Genomic DNA, 27,718 nt, shown 5'->3' with positions numbered 1-27,718 from the left:
CTGTGACATGCCAATCATATCTCAATCTGCCACCTGATTGGTGCGCCCCGCCTCGTGTTTAGCAGAAGCACAGGACACCAGCTCTGTGATTTACTCAGTAATGATTGATGCTGCCGTTTATACCATATCCCCGTTGAACCGCAGGCGACATTGCACGGCTGCCATGCTATTTTAGCGGATCTCTACGGAAGTATTGTCCTCCTTCAATTCCTGTCACACACACGGGCCTCTCCAGCTGTGCGACGCGGCGCTGGCTCCGGGTTGAGCGGCGTCAGGACGATGGCACTGCGCTGGATCGTCTCCCTCTATTTGTCCTCGGTGGTCTATTAAGATTTTAACTTGCTGAAAACAAACACACTTTTGACATTTACGACACGCCGATGTTGGAGCGACTATAGACGCACCGCTCTGATTATGGAAAGGGAGTCCAGGTAGGCAATCATTTGTTTATTTAAGGTGTTTATTTTTGAATGGGAAGGCAATGTTATGGTGTGGAGCTTATGTACGGGCCGAATATCTTATTCATTTCTATCAATTCAACGTGAAAACTGCAGAGGCCCACATAGCAAAACACTGTTGGTTGTCGGAGCTCCATCGACAGCATCCGTTTGCTCCATTTATCTCAGGGAAAAATTCCACTGTACGGCATGCCAGAGGAGACACGGCCGCTTCATTAGCCTGTAAACCGTATTTACTGCTAAGGCATAGCTGTCTGCGACCTAATTTGTAATGTTGTTACACAAGCGTATTTTGTTGAGGGAAGCCGGGACCTTTGCTACCGCAAAGAGAAGGTTATGATGTGTCATTTTGGCCACAGATGTTGAGCCATGAGTCGACTGCAGAGCATGTAGGCCTGTTGTTCAGGCATCCTCCAGCCACAGCAGGCCGGGATAATGAGCTGTCATGTCCCAACAACCCAGTCAATAGGATTACAGGCTCATCAGGTCTGATACCGCACACTGTAGGAGTCAGTGTCATCTTTAAAAATGGCTTATTTCTTTTTTGATAGCAGAGGGCTATTATCCACCTGTGTGTTTCTATCCAGGTGTTTGTGGTACTGTCCTTTATAGGCACCAGACACTGAGCCCCCTTGCTGTAGCTAAAATAGTATTTTTTCATTGGTTACTTTATCCATCTTAACAGAGTGTGTATAGCTGTAAATCCCTTTTAAAGGGTTTGCTTGTAAGAGAGAAAGCCAGCAGTTCTCTGAGTACTGAGAGAACCTCTTCCTCAAATGACTGTGCTTTTAATCTGGGCCAGGCGTATACTTTAAACCTCCTAGAGTGGAGCAAACAGTAGGGAACTGACACAGCTTTTGGGATATGATTTGGAGAGATTAAGGATACTGCTGACTTCACAAAATGGAGATGCTCTGTCAGGTCTGTTATCTTTCCACAACAGTGGGGAAACCATTCAAGAAATTAATCATCTTACTCTGTTGACTACTATCGCTTGAATGCCCCATGACTAAGAAGATGTACCACCAAGTAATGGGTTTATCATTTCCTTGTATGAGAGTGATGTTATTCTCAAGTTTATTTCAACTTTTGTAATGCTTCTCACACATTACACCAACAAGGAAATGGGTATCTGTTTCTCACATCCTGGTGACCTTGTTTGGCTCGAAAGTTCTTTATCAGATTCCATGCACACAAAAGATTGCATACTACGTCTGTCACAAAAAGTACACGGACTTATTCCAGTTAACCTTTTCCTATGCACCTTATTATTCATCCGTGTGAGAGCCTGTAAGCTAATAGGCTCTGGTCAGGATAAACTGTGTGTGTGTGTGTGGGGGGGGTTTACATTAATGCATGCGAGTTTGGCCTCCAGCGAGTAGGGAGGAGGGATATCATCTCGCAGCTGTGTCCCTGAGCTCTACAGTTTGTCTGCCTGCTGCTGTCCAGGTTTATTATCATCTGTGCCACTGTGTCTGGTTGTGGAAAAGGGACATACACAGGAGCCACATGTGCATGTCATAACAAGGATGGACTGATCGATTGCAGCATGTTGTCCTAAACAAGGCGTTCTTTTTGTTGAATTATTCAAATAAGGGTGACACTATCTTTCCTTGAGCTTACAATGAGATCAAACTTCGACTCCACTAGTATCTTAAGTCAACAAGAAACCTTGTGATGAAAAATCAATCATATGACTTGTAGCAGCAGTTGTGTGTAGACAATCATTATCCAATGATGTGCTGTTATTACAAAGAGTCATCATTGTTTATATGCAACTTTTTGGTTTTTCAGCTTCAAGGCTGCTTGAAAACATCAACTATCTTAAAAAATACAAGATTGCGCCTCATTGCTACATAATATAAATCTGCAGTGTATCAAAAATATATGAGAATTCACATTTTCTCTAGTGGTAACTGGCTGATAGACTAGAATTCAGTGTGATTACAATGTAATCCTTTAGCTGTACTACAAAATAAGGACAAAATAAAGGCCTAATCTACCAATTGTTTACGAAGTGATCGTTTGTTCACATAGGTCACAAAGCCCAAGCTGATGTCTTCATATGTCTTGTTATGTGAGACAAATAGAACAAAACACTAACAAAATATTGAACTTCTCATCACAGGAGATAAACAAATTAAGCAGGTGAGAAGCTGGAACCAGGAAGTGTGCCGTAATCAATTCATCAGTTTATAGAAATCATTTCTGATACATTTTTATTCAGCTGTGAAATAGGTATGTGTATGATTTGGATAATTGTGCTGTCTTGTTCTTATCTAACTCAGTTATCTTGCCTGTGCTTAAAGGCACCATCATCCACACAGAAGGTTTTCTAAGTACAGTTGAACTGTTTTAAAAGGTGATTTTTTGTTGTTGTTATTAAATATTGTCCCACAGAGCCTACAGTATCAAGTCCTTTCCTGGCTCTGGCTAGTTTTTTCCGGCTGGCTTGTGGGTCGACTGTTGACTGTGCACTGCACTTCTTCTTCCCTGCTGACACATGGAAACATGGAGCAACTTGATGACCTGCTGCTCACTACGACTGCAGCGCTCCTCTCTCTACGCCATTGTTCACGTAGGCTGCAGATAGGTTACTGAATCTGTGCAGCCTTGCAGATTTTACCCTGACTGAATCGTGATCTCATTTTCAGACTGCTGCAGGTTGGATTAATTAATCCAACATGCAAATTATGTTCAAATAATGAGGCTGAAATATGCATATAGGGCCATTGTAATCGTGTAGAGGAGCTCTACTCTGAATATTACCGTACCTTCTATTCAAGCAGTAGCTGATATGTCACATTGCCTAACATAGTTTCCTTAGGCAAACATTAGGCAGACTATTTAGATCCCTACATCCAGTAAACATAATGTATCAAAGTAGAAGTACTTGTTTTTCATAGTGATATGTGATAAATACTTACTACTTTCCAACACATCTGACATGTGATAAGGAACCACACAAGAATAAGATTTTTTTAATGGTTCACAGCTAAAATGGTGGGGAAATACTGGTTTAACATTTATAATGTATACGTTTATGAAGTTTGTATGTATAATCTTAATCTGAAAGGATACACGGATGTAAAGAGCAGTAATTTAAATCTGAAATGTGTAGTGAGATTTCAAGCATAAATTGGATATATTCATGTAATGCAAAACAGTTCTTAAGTACATAAATGTATTAAGTTACATTCCACCACTGTTGCTGGGACAACTTTGTGGTTATCACTTAACAATAAGGACACATATTTAATGAGCAGATGGCATTACTGTATTGCGTATGGCTATAATTACCATGATATCTGAAATTCAAGAGGTGGACGGGTGCAGACGCGCTGCCTCTCTGTAGAAAAAGGTTGGAGCATTTCATCAGCCAGGTCGAGGTGTTGTTTAAAACGCACATGAGGAAATTATTTACCGCAGGGGGAACATGTGGTAGTATGATTAACAACAAAGACGAGTGACTGAGAGAGAGAGAGACAGGGATTTTGAAACCTCTGTTGACACACCGGGCTGCTGATAATGCTTCCTTTGCACGATCCACCTGTAACGTGATGGGCCGTCAATTAGCTTGTGCTTTGGAGTAAACAAATTAGTTGTCAACAGACTTTTAAGGTTCTGCAATGTTTTTTTTTGTTGGTATAATTTCCTAAGGAAGCTTGGGCAGAACACAACATTCAAATGGATCTCATTTCTGAGAAGTTGTTGTGGATTCGTATTATTTGTTTCCTCCTCTCACTGCCATTTATAATGCATGTAGTTATAGGTTATCACAATGGCCGAATTAAAAAGCCGCTCAGCCACACCAGCATTCGTGTCGGCACTGCTGGGAAAGTATCAAATTAAAAGATAATAGAATGAACGCAGCAGGAAAACTAATGCCAATCATAGCTTTAGCATCACATTCATTTGACTGTATGCAGCATTTATCCTCCATGGCACACACATATAATGCAGTTTGAGATGTTGCAGTTTGATTAAATCATGCATTTTTTGTTATGAAATATTAAGAAAATATAAGCAATGCAATGGCCATTCAATGTTTGAAAAGAGCAATTGAGTTGCTTGCACTTGACAGTAATTGATGGGTTGTGGGGATGGCTATTTCGAGACAATTTCCTCTCAAACTGGCACTCAGGGGAACCGACTCATCTGGAGAGGCATACTAACGAAATTTGGAGCAGCAAAGCATTACTCATATAAAGTGAACGTGGTCGGTAGATTTAAGGAGCAAAGTCTGGAAAGCATTGGTCGCTAGTGCCGCTTCGATTGAACCCAATGTGTCTCCTCCTCATTCAGGCTTAATGTCATCCTTAATTCTCATCTGAAAATCCCAGCACGCATTTGTTGCATGGTACAAACCTTGGAGAGCTACCAATTATAGTCTCCATAATCTACTGTATACACTGCAATCTGTACATCATGGCTGCTACCGTAATGATGATGCTGGAAGACTGATGGGTTATTAGGTTGACATTCCCGGAACACAGAGACATGAACATGAAGCATTACATGGATTTGGATCCTTTTGTTTCTTAAACTGTCCGCTGTGAGCTTAACATTAGTACATACTCTTTTACGTAAAATACAAAACTATAGGCAACAAAATACTCATACAGATCTGGCAATGGTAAATGGACTGTACTTATGTAGCGCTTTATCCAGTCTTTACCACCCCTTAAAGCGCTTTGTAACTACATGTCATCATTCACCCTTTCACGCTTCATTCATACAGAGCAGTGTCACTTGCTCTAGGAGGCTAACATTCACAGACATTCATACACCAAGGATACATCGACATGTTGACTGCAGGGTCTAGGATCGAACCAACAACCTTCTGGTTCAAAGTCGCCCCAGACTTTGTCAGTGTCAATTTCATGTTTCACTAAAAATCAAATGTAATTATTTTAGGTGGGGCTAATTTGAACTGTACTGTAATCACATAGTGTTGGTTTGTGTACTTAATAATCAGTATCAACAGTTATATTTAAAACCTTATTTGAAAAGTAACTAATAACTATAGCTATTCAATAATTGTTCTCCCATTTACAATACTTCTCTGAAAATATTTTTTAAGTATAACTTTGAAGTTGCTTAAAAAGGGAAATACTCTAAGTATCTCAAATTACCATACTTGAGTAGGTATTCAAAGTTAATTTCCTCCTCTTCAGACAAATGCTGTATAAGGTCTTTTAAAAGCCTGCCTTGTATTCAACACAAATTGATTTGTTACTACTTACTACCCCATTGCCTTTTTGCCCTACATGTGGAGTGTATTTAACTTGTCAATATGTCTGCATCAGTGCATCAAAGACCTAATTCCATGAATCGGTTTGAGCTAATCGAGTTATCCTGATTCCAGTTATTGCTTTGAAACACTGAGGAGGAGAGCTCTGAGCAGCAGTATCGGTAAACACACATCCGTCCTTTACAATGCGACGCTTTGAGCAAGGTGCAGTCACAAGGAGGGTGGGTCCAGTAGTTGAATAGCGTGGAAATGAACAGCCAACGTGTCACTAACAAAACATGGAATCATGAGCTGGAACAACAGCGAGGTTAGCAGCCACGGATTAGCAAAGAGGGCGCCCTTAATGTCAGTGCTGGAAGGCCCCGGGGTAAAACACGCACACATAGATGGGGGGGGGGGGGGGGGTGACACATCTAGCTGATTTGTCTGTTTTTCCTTTTATAAATTGCTGGTCAGGTCTGTATTTTCAGCGTCTGGGGAAATAATTTACCACTAAGAATTTCTGTGATAGCATGTCATATATTACTGTATGTTTTTGTTTATTTGGCAGAACAGAGAATATGGATGGAGCTGTTTTTAGGTGGGAGATCAAAGGTCTTTCTTCTTATTTTAATTGCCTTAGGGTGGCTCAACGTCGCCAAGCCCAGATGGAGACTGTGAAAGCTTCTTTACATCGATGAAAAGTATTTTGTAAATCAGACGCATCCAGCTTGAGGGTTTGCATGCAAAACATGGATACAACATTCTAAACACAGCGGAGTAAAGGGGATGTGGGTTCATGTTGGATAACTGGAGATGCTGTGTGATTTTGTGTGTGTGCGTGTCAGGGTCAGAACCGGAAACAATAGCGCTGTCTGTTTCTGTAGACAGTGAGAGCTCGGATTGGATGCGTTCAGGCGCAGACTTTAAACAATAGCATAATTGTGCGTGTTGATATCAGTCAAGGAGAGACTAAACAAACATTCCAAATTAGGCATACAACTATCACACAGCAGGACTCATACACACCTCTCCCATACATGCCAAGGTGAAACTAAACATGGCAGACCAGACATGACGCATGCTAACACTAACCTTTCATGTAACACACACTAAGCATGCATGTAAAGACGCATTAAAATGGATTACAATTACAGTCCCCCTGACTCCCTTTTATCTCGCAGTCCTCTGCAGTTTATCCCAAGTACACAATGACATTGGAGGGAGCCTGCTGTCGTACAGAGCAACAGCCAAGCTTAGAAAAACCTGGCTTGTTTTGTTTGTTCCAAGACCTTCACACTGTCCTTCCATTAACCAGTGTGTGTGAGAGAGGGAGAGAGAGACTGAAAAAAAATCCACTTTAGTATCACTTTGCTGATCTCCTGCATGACTCACACCTTTTACAGTATGGTGGTCTGCCCACAGTGACACAGCTGAATAGCCCTGAAATCTCTTTGAAATCTCATCTCGTCTTTTGTACTGCTGCTGCTAAAAGGCCGATGCTTGAGATGTTTTCATGGCACTTGTTCTTTGTTTTTTTTTAATGCAGTTCAGCAACCAGACATTACTGTAATCTAATAGTGTCCCTTTTTAACAAATCCAGACTCCACAGCCAGCAGAATCTCAGTTCAAAGCTCAGTTTAAAGCTCGGTTTCAAGCTCGGTTTTTAGGTACCACTGTTGCTTTTGCACCTAAAGTGTAGTGGATTTGAAAAGCCTTTGCAGGTTGTTGTTATTTCCGGATGTTTTGCATATATATTTAGTTGGTATTCATACTTGGGTGGCTGTTGAAAAAATGTAATATCATATGGATGTAACCCCTGGGAATTCCTCCTGTGCTGGTCAGCAGTCTGTGCAGGTAGCTAGCACCATTGAATAAATGACACAAAAATAATGTGCTCTCAGCCAATAATAGATAATGTAAGAATTCAGATCAAATAATGCAAATGAAAACCACACATTCCTGGATGGACTATGACTTCCTTCTGAAAAAAAGATGATAAAAACCTTATTCACTCGGCTTAATCCAAATATTGATCTAAAGTAGAGTCTCCTCAACTATTTTTTTAACACTGTGAAGAAAGAGCCAGCCTCATCAACATTAGAGCGTTTTCCCCACTTTGATTTAAACAATCCCAGACTAGCCAAGATAGTTAACAAAGACCATCACAGAAAGTCACTCCAAAGTTACCCCAAAAATAACATTCTGATGTATGAGATTTTAAAAAGTCGACATTTAGAAAAAAAATCTGAAATTTGAAAAAAAGTCAGATCTTTTAGGAAAAAAGTGATAATTTTGATGAAATAGTCAAAAAAGAAAAGATAAATAGGGAGACAAAAAGTATAAAAATAATCTGACATTTTTCTCGGTTCCCCTCCGCTTGCATCTCCTGTGGGCGGTACTCAAACGCGAGTCAAGGAGGAGAAAACTGAGAAATGAGAAAGGCCTTTAGTCAAAAATGAAGCCCACCGAGAATCGATGTGAAAATGTGACTAGCAGATGCATCACTGCCTGAGGCAGATCAGATGATTTTAATCTTAGAACAAAAGGGAGACTGTTGCAGTCATTCAGTCACGGACGAGTATTAAACTGTAAAGAACTACTGTATCAGGGAGAAGCTATGTTACCTTTAGTCTTTATGTGGAATAACTTTGAATATAAAAGGATGTTGTTACCCTTTTTACAGATGTGATTGGTCTCATTGACTAGTTAATGGCTCTTTTGATCAGGCTACTTTTAGTGCATGAATGTGCTCCTTGTTTCTTTCCCATGCTGTGTTCCTGCGCAGACTGTTATCATGCTCCTCTCCTCCTCTTCTCTCCTGCAGGCTTTTTTTCTGCTCTCCCTGCCTGCATCTGTATGTTCTCTCAGCCTTCATGGTTGAGTAGACGACCAATACAATTCGTCATTGCATTGTTTTTTAACTTCTCATACATGGACTGTTCAATCTGGAATTTGTCGGTCAATTCATGTTCCTATTGTAAGGCAATTATGACAACTCTACTTTTTGTGTATGTTTTGGTTGCTTGTGTTAGGGATGTATGTTAAATACCTTTATGTGCATTATTCCAGATTCCAGGTTATTAACTGGTTGCCTGAAACATTTCTGTGTGTATATGTGTTGCCAGAGGTCATTTCCACAGTGTTCCCCTGTGAAGGAGCTACTAGCCATAATGCAGAGGAGGGCGAGTTGGGGAGGTGACTGCAGCTCCACATTTCACTCTCTATTACAGAGCAGCAGCTTGGCCTTTTGGCTCAGTTTCTCCAGTGACCGCTTGCACCTCCTCCTCCTCTGCTGCCTCTCTGGTTGCTGCTGCAGCACCGATTTAGAAAGAAGGTGTGTGTGTGTGTGTGTGTGTGTGTGTGTGTGTGTGTGTGTGTGTGTGTGTGTGTGTGTGTGTGTGTGTGTGTGTGTGTGTGTGTGTGTGTGTGTGTGTGTGTGTGTGTGTGTGTGTGTGTGTGTGTGTGTGTGTGTGTGTGTGTGTGTGTGTGTGTGTGTGTGTGTGTGTGCGCGTTGCCCAACATACTTAACTTTGACAACACAATTTGAATACGAAAATAACTCCCTTAACTTTCCGGATTGTGGTCAGTGGCTTATGACCTCTGTCACATCTGTGTTATCATCTGAACTCACTCGATATTATCTCTACGTGCATAACGTTAGTAACTTAGGATACTTGACCACGGCTCAGTCCGATCGAAAGCTGTACAGTCTAATATTAATTGAATAAAGTGTATGTATAAGGTCACTGTGAGTAGCTGTCCTGTTCCTTCTCTCACTCACGTTTACAAAGATGAAAGAAATACTACAAACAGGTTATGAGTCTCACAGTTTATTTACGTGTCAACAACAACATTGTTTCCGTGGTAAGCTTCCCTGGGCAACTGTCCATCTCAGTCTGTAGACAAACACCTCTCTGGCATCCGAGTGTGTCTGCAGTGAGGGAGGTTTTCAGTGAGGATGAAGTCATCACAGTGACTAAGACCCACTCCTTCAAAGCAGTTAATGGGGTAGGGGTGTGGAGAGGCATTGTTGGCATCTTAATGTGGATCTGACCAGGGTGATATGGTTATTTGTGTTAAGCCAAACATTACATCTCACATCTTTAGGGGCACAAATAAAAAATGCAAAGGATTTTCTACACGGGGACATCCCTTATTGTTTGTCTATTGGAAGTGGGAACCATTAATCAAAAAAATATGTTCCTGAAATCATAAAAGCAGAAACTTGATGTCAATGAATAATCATATCAAATGTCATATTTTACAGAAGTATTCAAAATGATATGGCAGACAGCTAAGAGAGTTTTCTACCATCACTATGTTAGAATAAATGTTAAAGTTTAAGTTATTTTGTTTGTTATTTTAGTTTTAAATTAATCCTGATTTTCTTTAAATCTTTGCTTTTATATTTATTCTCTTTTTTTAAATAATAACTCATTTAAGAAATGAGCCTTTAAACCTATAAAACTAAATTAAAAAATAAAACAGACAGATTAATTAAAACATGTTTTGTTTGTTATATTTATTTTAAAGCTGCTAATGATCAGAGCTGGTCATATGATGCTGTTTTGGATATTTGTCACGGCTATGATTTATTTTCTTTAATGGTCAGTCATTTTCATAAAGCTTTTTCTGTTTCCATGACAGGTTTGAAGACCTCTGATCATATTGGGTCCGTGGCCAGCCAGGCAAGCTGAGGAGGGAGACCAGCAGTGAGACTGGAAGAGTGTCTCTCCTCACCCACACTGCTTAACCCACCCCACTCACCCGTCAGCGCCATGTCGCTACCCAGCAGCAGCCCAGAGAGGGAGGGTCTTCCTCAGCTGGAGTGTCCTTCTTCGCCTTCCGGCATGGACCCAGACCCGCCATCGACTGGCAGCCCAGTGCTAAGCCCGGACTCATCTTCCCATGATGCAACGCTGTCGGCACCAGCAGCCTCTCCTGCAGACTCGGAGAACCTGAGTCCAGATGAACTTGAGCTGCTGGCCAAACTGGAGGAGCAGAACAGGTGAGATCAGCTGAAGCAAAAAAAAGATGTTTATAGTTGTTAATTAAACCAAATGAACAACAATAACAAGAAACATCTATACACGATAGACATTTTAATTACATTTCTTGATCAACCATGAACACACACTCAAGAGTAGAGAGGACACAAGTCACAAAAAAGGTCAACTAGTGTATTGAAAGTTTGACATCAGATGAATTGCAGGAAATAATGAACAAACTTGTTAAAATTGCGGCTAATAAAAGTGATGATCTAATAGGGGAGAACTTCTTGTTGGGAAAAAAATATACATTGTTCTCTGGGGATTTTTTCTAAAGCACTTCTGCTAATCTTCATGATCAATATCTGTTCCTCATCTTTAACAGTTTCACACAGTGACATCATAGTTTGTGAAATGTCAGTGTTTGCACCTTTGCAGAAAAAAAGTTTCCCTTCATTAAGCCATAGACTTTACAATTTATCTTACAGACATCACGTGTTTGAGCGGTCAGAGTGCTGGGTGAAGGAGTCAAGTGCTTTTAAAATAGTCACACGCTCAGGGTCACAATGGGCCTGAACCCCTCTGGGTAAAGAGTGCTATCTTTAATCACATCATCTCTGCCTCCTGCTAACTCAGACTCCAACAAACAACAACCATCAAAACTGAAAAAAGGCAAAAACATTTTGAGAGATATGTTTATTTGCTTTCTTGCCGAGCATTAGATGAGTAACCAACACTCTTGTTTACAATATTGACTTATTTTGCTGTACAGTATGAAGACAATAAGTACTACTGAATATGAAATACAGCCCTGGAAAAGATTAAGAGACCATGTATGGCAGCCATTCCAGTGTCTGTTGAATTCCGACACAGAGATATTTATAGAATACAATAAAATAAAATAATAATAATAATAATTGAACTCAAACACTTATCTATAAAAAATGAAACAAGATAAAATGATAATGCTGAAGTGGTCTCTTAATTTTTTACGCGGCTGTATGTCTCAATTTAAATCCACTTGTCACATCATTTAAAAAAAGATAGGCTATCCTTGTATTTACATATTCAAATTCTTTATGGTTGCTCTAGGATTTATTTTGCTCTTAAAGGCAGCATCAGTTAAAAGATACAAGAGACCTGTATTTCTTTTTGTCAATTTAGAAAATGTTGGGCAGCTGTGTGAGTAATATCCTAATCGGGCAGCCACTTGTTCTGTAGTTTAAGCTTAACAGCCCTGAGCCTTCTGGATCCTCTGCAAGGTTGTGCAGTAACTGGACTGACCCTCACAATGTCACAGTCTTAATGCCTCAGTGTGATATCTGCCTCCCGTGACTCCTAATGCTCATATAAGCTTCCCCGTCACTCGGCAGTGTGTGTACCAAGTTGTGTTAGACAAACACATTCCTGTAGTCTTGTGTGTTCCTGTCCTCATGAACTCTCTCTTCACTCAGGTTGTTGGAGGCTGACTCCAAGTCCATGCGGTCGATGAGCGGCTCCCGGCGCAACAGCGGCTCCTCGCTGGTGTCCAGCTCCTCGGCCTCCTCCAACCTGTCTCACCTGGAGGAGGACACCTGGATCCTGTGGGGCCGCATCGTCAATGAGTGGGAGGAGTGGAGACGCAAGAAGGACAAACTCCTAAAGGTGGGGATTAGATCTGGAGATAAAAAGATTATGATGTCACAGGCAACATGATGAGTCATTGGGTATAATTTCAAATGAGAGCATCATTAAGAAGATTATCAGCCTCCTCATTTTATATTTAAATCTTCTTTCACAGAAAGTGAAACAAAATGCCTGACTCATTGAACCTTAAATGCTAAGGCTTGTTTGTCATTTATATTGGTCAATTTTTAGTCATAAGGTCACAGGGTGTGATTTTGTGTTTCTGAAGCTCTGTGCGTTCTGAGAACCCAGGGTTTATTTTTGCTGACCAGAGTTCTGGAAGAAAAACCTGCATGTTCACTGGCTGAGTTTGTTGCCACACAATATCTTTAATGTGATTACGCGGATGCTTTTAAGTTCACTGCACCAATACACATCTCTCTTCATCCTCTTAATCTCCTCCTTTGCTCTCTGTGTCTTTCTGTGTCCTCTGTGACAAAAAGAGAAACCCGGGGGAAGAGAAGATGGATGAGAGAATGGACAGCAGAATGAGTCAGGGCCAACTGGGAGGGCAGTCAAACAAAGCAAAATGACACGGGCTGCTTTCAAATTCTACAAAAAGTCTATCTTTGTGTTCAAATGTATTTATTAGGATAACCCGAGATAAAACAGCTCGTTTAGGAAGGGTCGATTGGTTTGGATGTTGGACTTGAGAAAGTCCTTGTGAAAAGTTTAACCTCTTAATGTGGTTGTAGTGGCTTTAATTATGACATAATTGCAATAAAGATATGTAAATTAATATATTCATTATACCATGATTGAATCCCTCTTCAAGAGATGCCTCAAATTTTGTCGCTCACGGGCGGTGGTGGCAAAGTCCATAGGGGCTTGGCCTGGGAACTGGAAGGTCACCAGTTCAAGTCCCCGAAAGACCTAGTGCCACCGTGGTGTCCCTGAGCAAGACACTGGTTACCTACACTGCTCCCCGGGCGCCGTACATAATGCCGTACATAATGGCAGCCCACTGCTCCTAACACTAGGATGGGTCAAATGCAGAGACCGCATTTCGTTGTCCTAGTACTTGTACTCTGTGCAATGACAATAAAGTTGAATCTTAATCTTAATAAAGGAGCATGATATTAATCCTCTTTAATGTCTCTCGTTACCCTGCAGGAGTTGATCAGGAAAGGCATCCCTCACCATTTCCGGGCCATCGTCTGGCAGCTGCTGGGCAACGCCACTGACATGCCGGTGAAGAACCAGTACTCGGAGCTGCTAAAGATGTCGTCCCCGTGCGAGAAGCTCATCCGCAGAGACATCGCCCGCACCTACCCCGAGCATGAGTTCTTCAAAGGCCAGGACAGCCTGGGGCAGGAAGTCCTCTTCAATGTTATGAAGGTAAGCATGGTTTAGCATCTCACATCGGAAAGGTAGCAGCTATGCTGAGGTATCTTTTGTGATATAGATGTCTTTGTTTACACTCATCATCCTTGTTTTTTGTGGCAATATTGTGTTGCTTTGCCTGCATGTTCATGCGTCTTCACAATACAAACAAAGCAGGACAAGCTCCTAAATACATGTATCTTTAGCGTTAATCCTCATTAGCTCTCTTAAATATATTGATTATTGTTTTTATATATTATAATATTAATCTATTCCATGTTGAAACATCTCTTCCTGTAGCCATCCAGACAAAGACTAATTGTACTGCGAGGATTTGAAGTGCTGTAATTAACTTCTCCATTGTGCGTGTTCCAGGCTTCCGAATATCATTTTGTTTACGAGGCATTGAACACATTTGTTGTTTGCAGTCATGGAAACAAGCTTGTTGAGCAACTACGCATCAGTCAAGTTTCCTGGTAGCTAAGCGGTGCAGGAAATTAAGGGACTTCTGGTGACTTTTGATCCTCGGTCTGGATTACCGACTGCTGCTTTCTATAAATACATCACATCTCAACACGTCATGTGTTTGTTTTTGTGTCTTTCAGGCGTACTCTCTGGTGGACCGAGAGGTGGGCTACTGCCAAGGCAGTGCATTCATTGTCGGTCTGCTGCTTATGCAGGTAATGATTAAATGTGATATGATCCATAACAAGGATATTTAGCCTGAAGGCTCAGTTTAGTACATTGTACATGGTCCATTGTAATCAGTCCCTTTAGATTTCTCTGCTACCTAACATGCTTTATTTTGCAGCAGGACGATATGAGTTGTGTCAGTGAATTATGAGACCCAGTGTGTAATAAACTGTTCAAGAGAAGCAATGTCTTTTTATACCCAATGAGGGAACCTTACTCACCTCTCTCACCTCCTCCTAGATGCCTGAGGAGGAGGCTTTTTGTGTGTTTGTGCGTCTGATGCAGGAGTACCGTCTGAGGGAGCTGTTCAAACCCAGCATGGCCGAGCTGGGCCTCTGCATCTACCAGTTTGAGTATCTGCTTCAGGTAAAGAGCAAAGAGTCCTGCAGTGTAACACTCATCCACACAGGGGCACCAAACATTCACTTATATCTTCAGCGCATCACTTACAGTTTTGATGTCCTTCAACACTTCTAATCATGCTCTGTTCTATTCCTCAGGAGCAACTTCCAGAGCTCAATGTCCATTTTCGATCCCAGAGTTTCCACACTTCCATGTATGCCTCGTCCTGGTTCCTCACCCTTTTCCTCACCTTCCTGCCTCTTCCTGTTGCCACGCGCATCTTCGATATTTTCATGTATGAGGTAGGAAACATTTTGAGTATTCAGGTATATATTTATTTAGACTCTGTATGATTAATTTCACTAACCTGTTCTTTGAGTGTACTGGGCACACATAATAAAATATGATGTCCTGTCTGCAGGGCTTAGAGATTATCTTCCGTGTGGGCCTGGCCATCCTGCAGTACAACCAGACTGACCTAATTCAGCTGGACATGGAGGGAATGTCGCAGGTAAGCTGCTGCAGCTTTATACAACTTTAAAAATGTACTTTATACAGCAACAACAAAATGGCCAAACAGGTGAATTCCATCTTGTTTTGTGTTAGTGTGTGATCTATAATTAAAGACAGCATGTTTGGGGTAACGTGCTGTATAAAAACCACCTACAACCAATTTCAATTATGATTTAATCATTGACCACTAAAAGGCTATTATAAATTCCCTAAAGCTTGGTGTAAGTTCTTCAAATTCTTTGTTTTGATTAACCAACATTTCAAAACTAGAAGACAATCACTTTATTTTCATGTATGACAAAGAAAAACAGCTAATCTAAAAATCTGCATTTCTTTTACGAAAAATGATAACATATATATAGTCTCATCAGAATGTAAACCTAATCTCTGCAACTAATTGATATACCAATATATATTTGTTTTATTAACAGTGAATGTCAGTATCAGAATCACTGGGGGCCCATGAAGCCAACATGCCACTTGTCTTCACTACTCTAAATCCTGTCTGCCTGCTTCTGTATAAAATATAAATGAGCATCTCTGTCTTGAGCTCTCTAATCTTTTGATTTCCTCGGGGTCTGCAGCATTTCCAGAAGGTGATCCCCCACCAGTTTGACAGCTGCACAGATAAGCTGATCCTCAGGGCCTACCAGGTCAAATACAACCCCAAGAGGATGAAAAAGTAAGAGCGCTCATTATTCAACTAACGACCAGTAAGACTCAGGCGAGACTTATCCTCATGTAGCCCAGGAGGATTTGTTCTCCTGTCTTACTGATTCTGAAGTGTTTTGCTCTGCAGCGCACTCACATGTTGTTTGTGATGTGTGCTTGTTGTCTTGAGAGGGGAAGATCCCTGTTCTATGTTCGAAACACAGCAACAAAGTGTTCAAAAAAATGGTGCTAACTTTGCATAATCCTTGTTTATTTTTGATCAGACTTGAGAAAGAATACACCACAATCAAGAACAAAGAAATGGAAGAGCAAATTGAAATCAAGGTGTGTTTACTCAGCTGTATGTCTGTTTTATGTATTTGTGAATGCTGTGGACATGTATAATAACACTTTTCTTAAGATTTAAAAAATAAATGCTTTGTACCTCTCTCGCTGTTCAGAGGTTACGCACAGAAAACAGGCTGCTGAAGCAAAGGATTGAGACGTTGGAGAAGGTAAGGGTTTTGAATCCAGCTTTTCTTAACGCTCAAATAAATCCGATCATTGCGAGTAACAGCCAGATTGCTCAGTACAAGACGCTTTTTTTGTAGTTTTGCCATCTCATTCGTGTGTGTGTGGGCGTTTGTGGGTTAGAATTGATTTCCTTCTGCTCCAGCACTCAGATTTTAATCTTTTGCCCCTCTCTGAAACGCTCTGTTATCTCACTGCCGGCCCTTTTTTTTCCCACACACTTCTCTACATTTCACCTTTGAACCTTTCTTTTACTTGAATTTCCTCTGGGGTTGTGTTGTGGTTTATCCTTCCTAATGTCCCACTGTCTTTCAATTTCTCTTCTTTTCACCCTCTTGTTTCTCTGCGCTGCGCTGTAGGAGAGTGCCGCTCTGGCAGACAGACTGATACAGGTAGAGTACTGCGAACCAGTTTCCCACTGACCTCGCTGTCTGCAGTCCTACTCACACCCCTTTCTTCCCCCTTCTTCTGCTTCTCTCTCTCTTCTTAACAATGACCTACCAAAAGTGCATGAAAGAATATTGTTAAATATCTGTTCAGTCAGCAAGACTGAGCTGTAATCCCTGAAGGCATGTGCTGTTTTTCCATTATTGAAAGGATTATAAAATCCCTGCATGTGGCATGTTAAAGTGTATAAACACTGTTAAACTCCTTACCAAACTGGGAATAAAATATACTAAATAGTTAGGCATTGTTGGCACTGTGCTTATTTACGTTGTTTGTTTTTAACATTAAAATACATGTCTGTGTGCTAAATATCAAGCTACGGCCAGCAGCTGGTAAGCTTAGCATAAAGATTTAAAACAAGGGGAAACGACTAGCCCAGCTCTGTCAAAAGGTTACAAAACTCACCTTCCATCCCCTATAAAGTTCAGTAATTAATATCTTAAATCATTGTTTAATATACAGCCGCGGAAAAAATTAAGAGACCACTCCACATTTTTCTTAAATCTTTATCTCTACATGTACGGCAGCCAGTTCAGTGTCTGTTGAATTCCAACACAGAGAAAAATGGTCAGTAGTTTAGATAAAATAATATAAAAATGAATCTTACTCAAAGACATACCTATAAATAATTAAACAAGAGAATATTATAATGCTGAAGTGGTCTCTTAATTTCTTCCACAGCTATACATCAGGAAAAAGCCACACATACATAATGTTACATGTTTATAAGCAGGCTTTAAAAGTTGGTGGATTATTTTAACCTTTTGAAAAGAGACTGACCAGCTGTTTCCCCCAATTTCCAGCCTTTATGCTAAACTAAACTAAGCTAACCAGTAATCCAATAAACCTATTTTCCCAAATGGCAAACTATTCCTTAAAGTCTTAAACAGATCAATGTAGTATGTTCCCTGGAGGCCCAAAATGTATTTTTTCCCCTACATTGGTATGTATTCTGCATTTTAAAGTTTATACTCTGCAACTGATCTTGACCCTCTGGCCTGCTATTCCAGGGTCAGGTGACGAGGGCACAGGAAGCCGAGGAGAACTACGTGATCAAGCGGGAGCTGGCGGTGGTGAGGCAGCAGTGCAACACAGCCAGCGAGAGCCTCGAGAAAGCACTTGACACCATCAGAGAGCTGCAAGAACAGAAGGTGAACACCGTCCCACAATCTGTGCAAACACACTGAGGACGCAACAGAAACCATGGTTCCAACCTGAAGCACCCACATATGTTGAACAAGTTTTTTGTGTTGTAAGATTTTCCCACAAGGCAGAAGTAGTAATCTGCATTTCTCTTGAATCGTATATTAGGTAATGGTTCATGAGGTCAACTGGTTAAATAATTACAAAATTGTTAGTTCCTAATTCATGTGATGCTAGGCTTTGAAAAAGACACAAAAAGCGCAGTTATTTTTCTACCCACCCTAGAAACAGTTTGTAATGAATATTTAAGTAATACAAAGTGTTTCAAAATGGCTAACCTAGATGCAAACAACCCCTCTGATCTGTTGCAGCGCTCTTTACAAATGAATTACAGCTAAAATAACATGTCATGTCAGCAAATAACACCCCTCAGTAAGAATATGATGCGGTACAAAATGCATACATCCGCTCTTTTCAATGCTAGAAACATTCAACCAGAAGGATGTGCGGTTCAAGTACACCTTTAAAAAAAAAAAAAAAAGTATTTAAATAATCATTTAGGGTCACAATGACATCATTAATTATGATGCTGAGTGATTTAATTCCATCTCAAGATTGCATGCACCCATCACCCTCTAGAGCTCCCACACCCCCAGACACTCAGTCCCCTTTGATACCAAAGACTGAAAAGCCCAAAATGACAAACCGATACTCTTTTACGCACGCTATGTACTTGCCCAATTTCAGTCTATTGTAATTTGCCTCGTAGGAAAGTATTTTTCCACTCTGTGTTTCTGATGCTCTCACAGCCCTATCTTTTTTTTTTTGTTACCTTTGATGTGGTGACATGAACATGTACAGTAGCTCTATATTTCTGTCATCCCCAGCAGGGCACATGTGCTGCTTTACACTTAATTGTGTTCACCATTGTGTTCAGCTTTCAAATTCATGCTGCCTTCCCCATATGTAAAAACATTTTTTCTCAAATGTTCTCAAATCATGTGGCAAAGGGCCTGCAAGAATTCAGGAGTACATGACAGTGTATCAATACTCAAATTGAGACAACAGAAACGGAAACAAGCAGCAGTTTGTGGAAGTATTCAAACTCCTTCCCGCATTGTGGTAAAAAACTGAGCTCCTAGTCATGTCTAGCAATCAGTCCGCATTACACTAATCTGTTTAATGAGTAACAATTTGTTGAGGCCAAAACAAGGTCAATCGACTCTTCTGTTCAATTAATATACCCGTTAATAAATACACATTTATACTAAAACTATCTCTCAGAAAGCTGATCAACAAATGGTCAATGTTGGCGTGAAGCCCCACTGCCCTGTTAGATGATATACCTTCTGTATGTAACCCCAGTAATGTTTGTTCAGTACACAGAGCCGTTTGTGACCAATCTGCAGACACAGCTGGAGCAATCCAGACTGCATGAGGCCGAACTGTTTGGGGCGCTGAAAGAAATGCAAGACAAAGTCCTCGATCTGGAGAAGGTGAGCTGACAGATGAGAAAGAGGGGTAGGGAGTGTGAAAGAGAAGTAGAGACACTTACAGGCCTGTGTAACTGTGAAAGTGTTAAAGATCATCTCATGCAAACTTAGCTGTTAAAGCTGTTCAACACCAAACAAATGTGTATTTCACATTTCAATGTGTCTGTTCTCTTTATCAAAGTGTTGAGACACTAACTCTTACTCTTATAAAACATGTTTTATTAATGCTAGCATTCTATCTTTAATCTATGATAATGTCTGAACTATTGATAAGTTAGTTTTTCCACTATTTTGGTCCAGGCTGACATTTCGGAAATAACTATTAGATGGATGAAATGTTGTGCAGACACTCACTGTCCCCAAATTAAGAAGCTGTCTGACTTTGGTGATCCCTTGACCGTTTCTCTAGTGCCACCCATGGCTCTGGTAATGGTAATTTTCACCATGCAAATCGTGACCTCTTGATATTTGGACTTACACACTCACAGGTTTACAGTTACATGCCTCCACAACAATTGGATGTTTGATTTCAAGCAATACTTTTAAACTGTAAACCTGTTTTTTTTTTTATTCCAGAGAAGCTCTTGCCTGCCTGATGAGAACAACGTGGCTGCTCTGCAGGAGGAGCTGAAGCAGATAAAGCTGAGGGAGCTGGAGACACTGCGTTCATTCAGAGAGATGCAGGACACCGTCACTGATCTCAACCAGCGCTGGCAGGTAACACACACAAACTGCTGCTGTTTCTCTACAATCACCTATGTGTGCATGTTGATGTTCCCTGGTAGTAGCAGGAGAATTAAAAGTGTGTTTCTTTCTGTTTCTGCAGCTCCATATGTCCCGCGGTAGCAGCACAGGGGGAGGGGGGGGCCACTGGAAGGAATCCCCGAAGAAGAACGCCATGAACGAGCTGCAGGACAAACTGATGACTGTCAGACTGAGGGAGGCCCAGGCTCAGGCTGAGCTCCGAGAGGTCAAACTCAAGGCCCTGCAGCTGGAGAGCCAGGTCAGTCATACTGTACACACCGTCAGTAAGTCAGTCAGTCATGGGATGTAAACAAACAAGTCCTTTTATTACATACACAGATGTATACACATAGCAACATTAATGAGGCGACAATTAAGGTAGATCATCCCTGCGGATGTTTTTTGCCTTTTTTGTGCTAAAACAATTAATCAGGTCATCATTTAAAAACAAAGTCTGAAAAACTGTCAACTGTTGGTTGATTAACAAAATGTTGACTTTTTTGCAAATCATTTGTGTTTGTTTCCCATTTGTAGAAACATGGCTGTGTATAAACTCCACATTATTTTGATCCCCAACCTTTCTCCCATTTGATTTCTTTACTTCAGAACCAGATCCACAGCAAGCTGAATGGTCGCAACGATCAGGAACGCTCCGCCCTGCAGGACCGGCTCCAGATGCTGGCCAATCAGAACAAAGCTCTCCAGGCCCAGCTCAACGAGATGAAAAGGAAGCAGGCCGAGTTAGACTGCAAGGTCTGATTGTATGAGAGAAAGGAAAAACAAAACAAAAAATTGCAGGGGGCGAGGGAAGGCACAAGTAAAAAGGAGGATTTCTTGTTCCAGCTTTATGAAAAGTAAAATATATTTGCATATGTAAGGACGAACAGGAAAATCAAGAAACGAACGGTGAAGAAACATATAAAATGGAAGGGATAGACAGAAGAATTTAAGGATACTGATTTAGTAGAACAGAAAATAGAAAAATGTTCAGGAAAAGTCAACGGGAAATTATTTTGACTATATATTCTGAGAGTCCCATGCAGAAAAGTATAACAGATGCAATAAAGGAATAAACGAGGGAAGTTGTACACTGTTTATGATGCGATATCATTCACTGAAATTCAGCGTGTGGTTGTCATCCAAACGGTTCAGCTGCTAAGCAGGTGATGTATACTCTCTTTCCCCTCATACATGCAGAGTAAAGAGGAAGTGATGGCGGTTCGACTGAGGGAAGCAGACAGTATGGCTGCCATGGCTGAACTCAGGCAGAAGGTTGCTGATCTTGAGATACAGGTGTGTAAAGGGTCGGCTGTAAACGATGATTTTCACCATTTATATCAGAAAATAAAACATGGGTTTTCCAGTTTGAAGCGTATGATAGCTATTCAACTATCACATTTTAACAAAGAATATAACACCATTGTGTCAAATGTGTTTTACAGAAGGAGGAAGGGCTGATCCAGGGCCAGCTGAACCACTCGGACTCCAGACAGTACATCAACGCGCTGCGGGATCAGATCGCTGAGCTTAAGAATGAGGTTGGAAATAAACACGCACAAAACTGCGCCATTATTTTTCACTTTCCTAAACATTGCGAGATCTGTGCTCTCAAACTGCCCTTCTGGTTGATGTTTTTATCATCTCTGTTATTATTTATTAAGTTTAAATCTGAAAAATGTATAGTAAATAATAATGTTCACCTTTTTGACTGGTGAGCCTGCTTTAAAATGGCCTGCACATGTAACGCACACACACACACACACACACACTGTGTGTCTACCACAGATACATGCATATAGATACCCTGCAGAGTGCTAACCACCACAGAAGAATCCTCTCATCTACAGCCTCACTACAGACACCACTTCCACCCAGACACTCACTGAGCCGTCGTTGCAGTCTTTGTAATGAGAGACCAATGTTCTTCCCCCAACAACCTACTGTTTTCTCACAATTTGGTTCACGGCTAATTTGGTTCTGAAAGATGAGAATAAGTGCGTGTTTTTATTGTTTTACAGCTGTTAGCTCACTTGGTCTTGTTAAACTATGTTCTTTATTTTAGCTGATTTTTACCATTTCATTTTATGTCTGGTTTTTGATGACCTCCCACCTTGCATCGGGGACTCAAAGTTTTCACTCTGAGTTTGTTCATTCAGAGAGTCGCAGTGCGTGACATGGAGGGAAGCGTTCAGACTTTAAAGCAAGAGGGTGTGATGAGACTGCCCTGCCCTTTACCGCTCTTCTCTTTTTTCTTCTACTCTCCCCACCATTTTTCATCAAAGCCAGTGGTTTTATAAATGAGACCGAAACTTTCGTGAGCGAAGAGCAGTCAACCATTTAGAAAAATCTCAGTGTAGCCCTGCAAATCGTCTTTTTGGATCATATTTACATATTTTTGTCTTTGTGTGTTTAGCTTTACATGAAGTAAGCACTTTTAATATATTAATCAAACTGTTTGTATTGCAAAAACAACCTGATAGAAAATCACTTGTATTCTTGCTGTAGCTTGAAGAGCTGTGAGATGCAGTCAAAACATTTCCATTGGTTAACCACTGGTTTCCCCTCCCCCCGCGCTACAGCTAGTCTGAGTGTGTGATAGGGGGAAAGATAAACCTCTGAGATTTGTCATGAGTCACTGCGGTACATGCAAGTTTAACACGCTAAAAACATGCTTGTGAAGATAAACTTCAGTAGAAGCCCTTCTGTCACGCAAGCACTACCACCGTAATCTGAGAGCTTTACAGCAGCCATTGAGAACATGCAAACACAACTTTTTTATTTCTATTTTTTATCTAGTTGCACCTGACAGGTGGGAGACCTCTATTGCTCAGATTTAGCTGTAAAAAACCTCTGCCCTACTTAACTACAAATGGTAGGCAGGATTCAGGTCATTGGGTTTTACACAGGTGTTTTTTACACTACAACCACAAAAAAAAAATCAAGTGCTAGACATGACGTTTAATGCCTCTGCAAAGGCTATTCAGGCATGTTTAACGTAATTAAAAGCATATATATTTGTATTTATGTTCAACGAGTCAACTAAGGAAAGGGTTGATTTTTTGACAAGCAAAATACATGATAATGCCTTTTTAAAAATTCACTGATAGTTTAAACTTACCTGTAAGGAGGACTAAAGTTAAATATATTTTTCTGAATTCAGATCAGGCAGATGCGAGGGCATAAGGCGGCCCCCAGCTCCAGGGTCAGCAGTGGAGGAGGAAGTGCCAACTACCAGGATCTCTGTCTGACCAGCCCTACCTCCGCAGAGGGGGACTACCTGAGCTCAGACGAGGACCTCCTCCCCAGCCCACTGCCTCCCAACGCCCTGTATCCCAGCCTGTCCAGCCAGTGTCACCCGTCTGCCCGCCTCGACAGCGAAGGCAGCACGGACAGCGAGGCAGAGGAGCGGGTTCTGACACATCCGGACCCTCAGCAGCTGTACGGCAGCATGGTGTGCGCCGAGGCGCTGGATAACTGAGACCTGGAGGGGTGAAGGTTTCTTTGGATTCTTTAAACTTGAGCTCTACAGGACAAGACTTTGCTTCTGTAAACACAGGCTGTATAATCCTACTCGCTTCTCCGGTGTTTACATTGATGCAGACATAGTGGCATTGATTGGACCTCTCCTGATCATCACTCCCCATCATCCCCATCACCGTGTTCCCCACGCTGACAATTCCTGTGTTCCCTGACAAAGACAAACATATAATACTCAATAATATGGCCTGAAACTGGGCCATGGAGACTGCTGTAGCCTCTTGCTGCTCGACATCGCATAGCAGACCTGGATCTGTGACTTTGAGCAGTGAAACATGGGTAGAAAGAAAAAAACTGACACACTGTATGCTCGGTCTACCCTTATGTGACTCTTCTTCCTGATTGGTTCAGAGTTATTTATCCTCTCTTTTCCCTTTATATGCTCTTATTAGAAGGAAACACACAAAAAATCTATCAGTGGTCGATTTACCTTTCGGTATTAGAGAAGTGTTAAAAGTAGAAGAAGTTGCTGAGAAGACCAGGTGCAGTGAGGAAATATATACCCATCAAACTGAAGGGATATCACAAGAATGCATTCATTAATGAATCATGAACTCTTTAACATATTAACATCTGTGGCTTGCAGATGACAACATGCCAGACGAGTTAACAGCTCATATCAAAACACATTCACCATAACCCAAGAAAAGAAAGGAAGAAAGTTAATGTTGCCAAATCTTTTGTTTTGTCTTTTTTAAATTATTTATATATGTTGTAATTTATTTAAACTTTTTTTTGATATATATATATATCTATATATGTATATGAAACTTTAGGAGTGTAGATACCGACAGAGGCCAAACTTTCTACACCGTCCTTTGTGCCAACGAGTCGTCTGTTACAGGTTTACTTACTGTGAGTGTTTCAGAGACTAAAATGTGCTGCTATGATTTTGAATTTACTACTTTGTTCTGTTCTTTTTTGTGTAATCTTTTAGAGTTCATCACGCAACCTCCTGTTTACCATAGATTCGATGACGGCTACTGTGCAGACTGATCAAATCTTTAAAAAACTGAGCAGTTTATAGCTTAATGCCTCCCTGGAGTTTCTCAACGTTTAGCTGGGTTTTTTTTAATGGTTTTTCTTCAAATGCATTATCGATGTTTATGTGCGATTCAAAGGAATAGTTTGACATTTAGGAGCATTAATTTGCTTTCCTGCTGAAAGTAAGATGAGAATGTTGACATCACTCTGTCTGTTAAAAAAAACTAGAGCAAGGCGACAGTTAGCCTAGCTTAGCATGTTGCATATAGACCATGGGTTGTAAAAGGTTTTTTGAAGGGTGGCCATAAATGATAAAATGGTACGCTAAAGTAACATTAGCAAAGGACAATAGTCAGGGAACATCATAAGTCAGGGAACTGACTCAAAAATATCAATTACAACTACAATGCAAGATATACCTGGGTTTGCTCATGTTAGCTTATGAGCTAACAAGTAAGGGTAAGTAGTAAAATCCCTCTGTATTTAATTGAGTAAAAGTGCAATTTATGACTTGTTATTTCACTTTGAACTTGTAAAAGGAAGATTTGGTGTTTTCCCTTTTCAAAGTGACAACCTTAAATTAGTGAGCATCAGAGCCAGGCTAGTGTTGCCCCTTTTTGCAGTCTTTATGCTAATATGAGATAACCAACCCCTGTAGCTTCATATTTAACAGACAGGCATGACCGTATTCTCTGTGTTCTCACTCAGTGTCAAACAACTCCTTTAATTGTCAGTGTCCCATAGAAGCCAAAAGAAATTCAGGTAACAGTTCTGTTCTGGACTCTCCAGTTCATTTGCTCATATCACTTTTTGACAGCATGTTGGCCGATGAAAGTGGAGAGTACTTCTTATCGAATGGATAACAGAGAGGGTTTGGGGGGAAAATATTTTACATATCAAACATTAATATATTCTGTGTAGAAAAAAAGGGTTGTAAAATGTATGGAGACATATACAATATACAGTGTAACAGGAACAAAGTATAAGGAAACCATTTTAAGCTGTGTCACTGTCTTGTCAAGTTTTACTGAAGATGGTGAGTGTGTATAGTTTTATCAAACAGGGTGTCAAATTTAGAGCAGTGATCGCTCTTTGCACTACAGAGAAAGAGGAAGTCTACTTATGAAATTAAGCAGTGAGTGATAGTGTGGATGATCAATTCATTTCTTAGTATATTCAGCTCTGCTGGACTTGACGTTATCTAAGTATCGTGATTCAAGATCATCCATTCTGACTTTGCATTGTGCTTCATTATTTTTCGTATTTTCTGTAAACTCTCAAAAGACAGACTTTCCTTACCAACGTTTGTTTGAACCAAATGTCAGAGGAGAGGACAGTCTTCTAAGAAATAAGGAAAGAGGATGTTGGTTTGCCCACCATACTCTTGCAAATAACAGCTTTTATTAGTCATTGAGGGGTGTAGCAACTGAAATCTATTAACTACAATAAGTGTTTGGATGCTATAACACAAAATGAGTGTTAGGTTATTAGTCCAACTGGCAGCAGCTGTTTGAGTGATGAGATTTAGGCGCCTTCAGATTCATTTACTTTGGCTGAATTCTTCACTTAGTTGAGTTATAATCCTTAAGATCATTCTATTAAACATCTTTTATAACAACAAATATTTATGGATCTTATCATATTATTACATATTTATTTTTACTGATGATCAACTGGAAAAGATGGATTTCCGCACTGGACATGATGTGGTTGAAAAAGACACAAGTAAACATGGGTCGGAAAACATTGGTGACTGTGAGTCTCTCAGGTTCCAGTAAACTATTTCAGAAATGCTTGACACGTGGTCCCATTTCTCTCATTGTATAACGTGACCCCTTCTTTTTTGTTCAAAACATTGTGTAGCGATCAGTCCTGTGGGCCAATGATTAGTTTGGTTGTACTGTAAACAAATGGAAAACTTGTTCTCGTCTTTTGCATTTCTGAAACCACTTAGAGTAACCATCGTTAGAGCATTTCTATCTGTTCTCTGGGAGCTGTTTTAATAAAACATCCCCATCACTAAGTCAGATCCATCACTAACTGAAATCTTCAGGATTTTAACTTAATTGCTTTATTTTTGGTTTAAGTCAGAATTTAAAGAAGACTTCTATTCAGGACTGAGAATCAGTTTCCTTTCCAAAGTGAACCCTAACCTGTTTTCAGATCCGTGCTCAGTGTCTTAAACACATAACAACACTCCTGCTCAGTGATGGTGCTCTCTTCTCACCACTGTCTGAATACAACTCTATGTACTGTGACAAAACATTTTGATATGTTTGTAAATTACTTTTAATATGGTACAAGCTCTCATCCTTAGTATTATTTTTATAATTACCAGCCTACTTTGGTTTCTCCTGCTAACAGCATTACACAAGACAAGATTGATTAAACCTCCTAATGTGCCAAACCAGTAGGTAGATTTACACACTTCATGTTAGTTTACCAAGTGGTTCATCAAGTCAGCCACTACAGCCCTTCATTAAACAGCCATGTAATATAAAGTGATGTGTGAACTGAAATACAATCACACTGTGTTGCTCCAGATTTATCATCTTGTAACTGAATCATCCAACCATTTCCATGATCTAAAGCGGGAAATAAGACAATGCAGAGCTAAATTGTGTGTCACATGTGAGTTCTTCCTCACAAAAAGTGTTGATTAGTCTGGAGTAGGATTTCTCCGATGTACTGTATGTGCTGTATGTGACAGCCGTTTGATTTCCACAGCATCATACCCAGGAACTAGCCCACCCTCTCTCTTTCTGTCTTGCAATTCAACTGATGTTATTATCGAATATATATAATGACAGTAAAGATTATATGAATTCCAGTATGATGGGGAAAAAAATACATTTCAGTGTTGTGTATCCTATGAATGATACAAAATAAACGTTGACATTGCACCTTTGCAATGGCCCAAATGTGTTGATGTAGTTTTCTTTACCGGGGGATTATTTTAACTTAAATGTC

The 27,718-nt window shown here is 40.5% G+C and overlaps 1 protein-coding gene across 2 annotated transcripts; it reads left to right on the top strand.

Moving 5' to 3' along the window:
- The first annotated feature begins 87 nt into the window (after positions 1–87).
- On the top strand, positions 88–27,669 carry evi5l (ecotropic viral integration site 5 like). Of its 2 annotated transcripts, XM_063883217.1 has the most exons (20): positions 88–431; positions 10,342–10,702; positions 12,137–12,326; positions 13,461–13,685; positions 14,276–14,350; positions 14,604–14,729; positions 14,864–15,007; positions 15,127–15,216; positions 15,803–15,900; positions 16,154–16,214; positions 16,331–16,384; positions 16,760–16,792; positions 17,858–17,998; positions 19,370–19,486; positions 20,060–20,200; positions 20,310–20,486; positions 20,834–20,980; positions 21,425–21,520; positions 21,670–21,765; positions 23,388–27,669. In XM_063883217.1, the coding sequence occupies exons 2-20, from the start codon at positions 10,473–10,475 to the stop codon at positions 23,703–23,705; spliced, it is 2,559 nt and encodes an 852-aa protein (XP_063739287.1). In that variant the 5' UTR covers positions 88–431; positions 10,342–10,472; the 3' UTR covers positions 23,706–27,669. The 2 variants fall into 2 exon arrangements, with proteins under 2 accessions (XP_063739287.1, XP_063739288.1); XM_063883218.1 differs by lacking the exon at positions 16,760–16,792.
- The last annotated feature ends 49 nt before the right edge of the window (positions 27,670–27,718 follow it).

Source organism: Eleginops maclovinus, chromosome 5, assembly GCF_036324505.1.
Source record: "Eleginops maclovinus isolate JMC-PN-2008 ecotype Puerto Natales chromosome 5, JC_Emac_rtc_rv5, whole genome shotgun sequence".
Lineage (NCBI taxonomy): Eukaryota > Metazoa > Chordata > Actinopteri > Perciformes > Eleginopidae > Eleginops > Eleginops maclovinus.
Note: the sequence above shows the minus strand (reverse complement) of the source record. Positions and strands in the feature narration are given on the sequence as shown.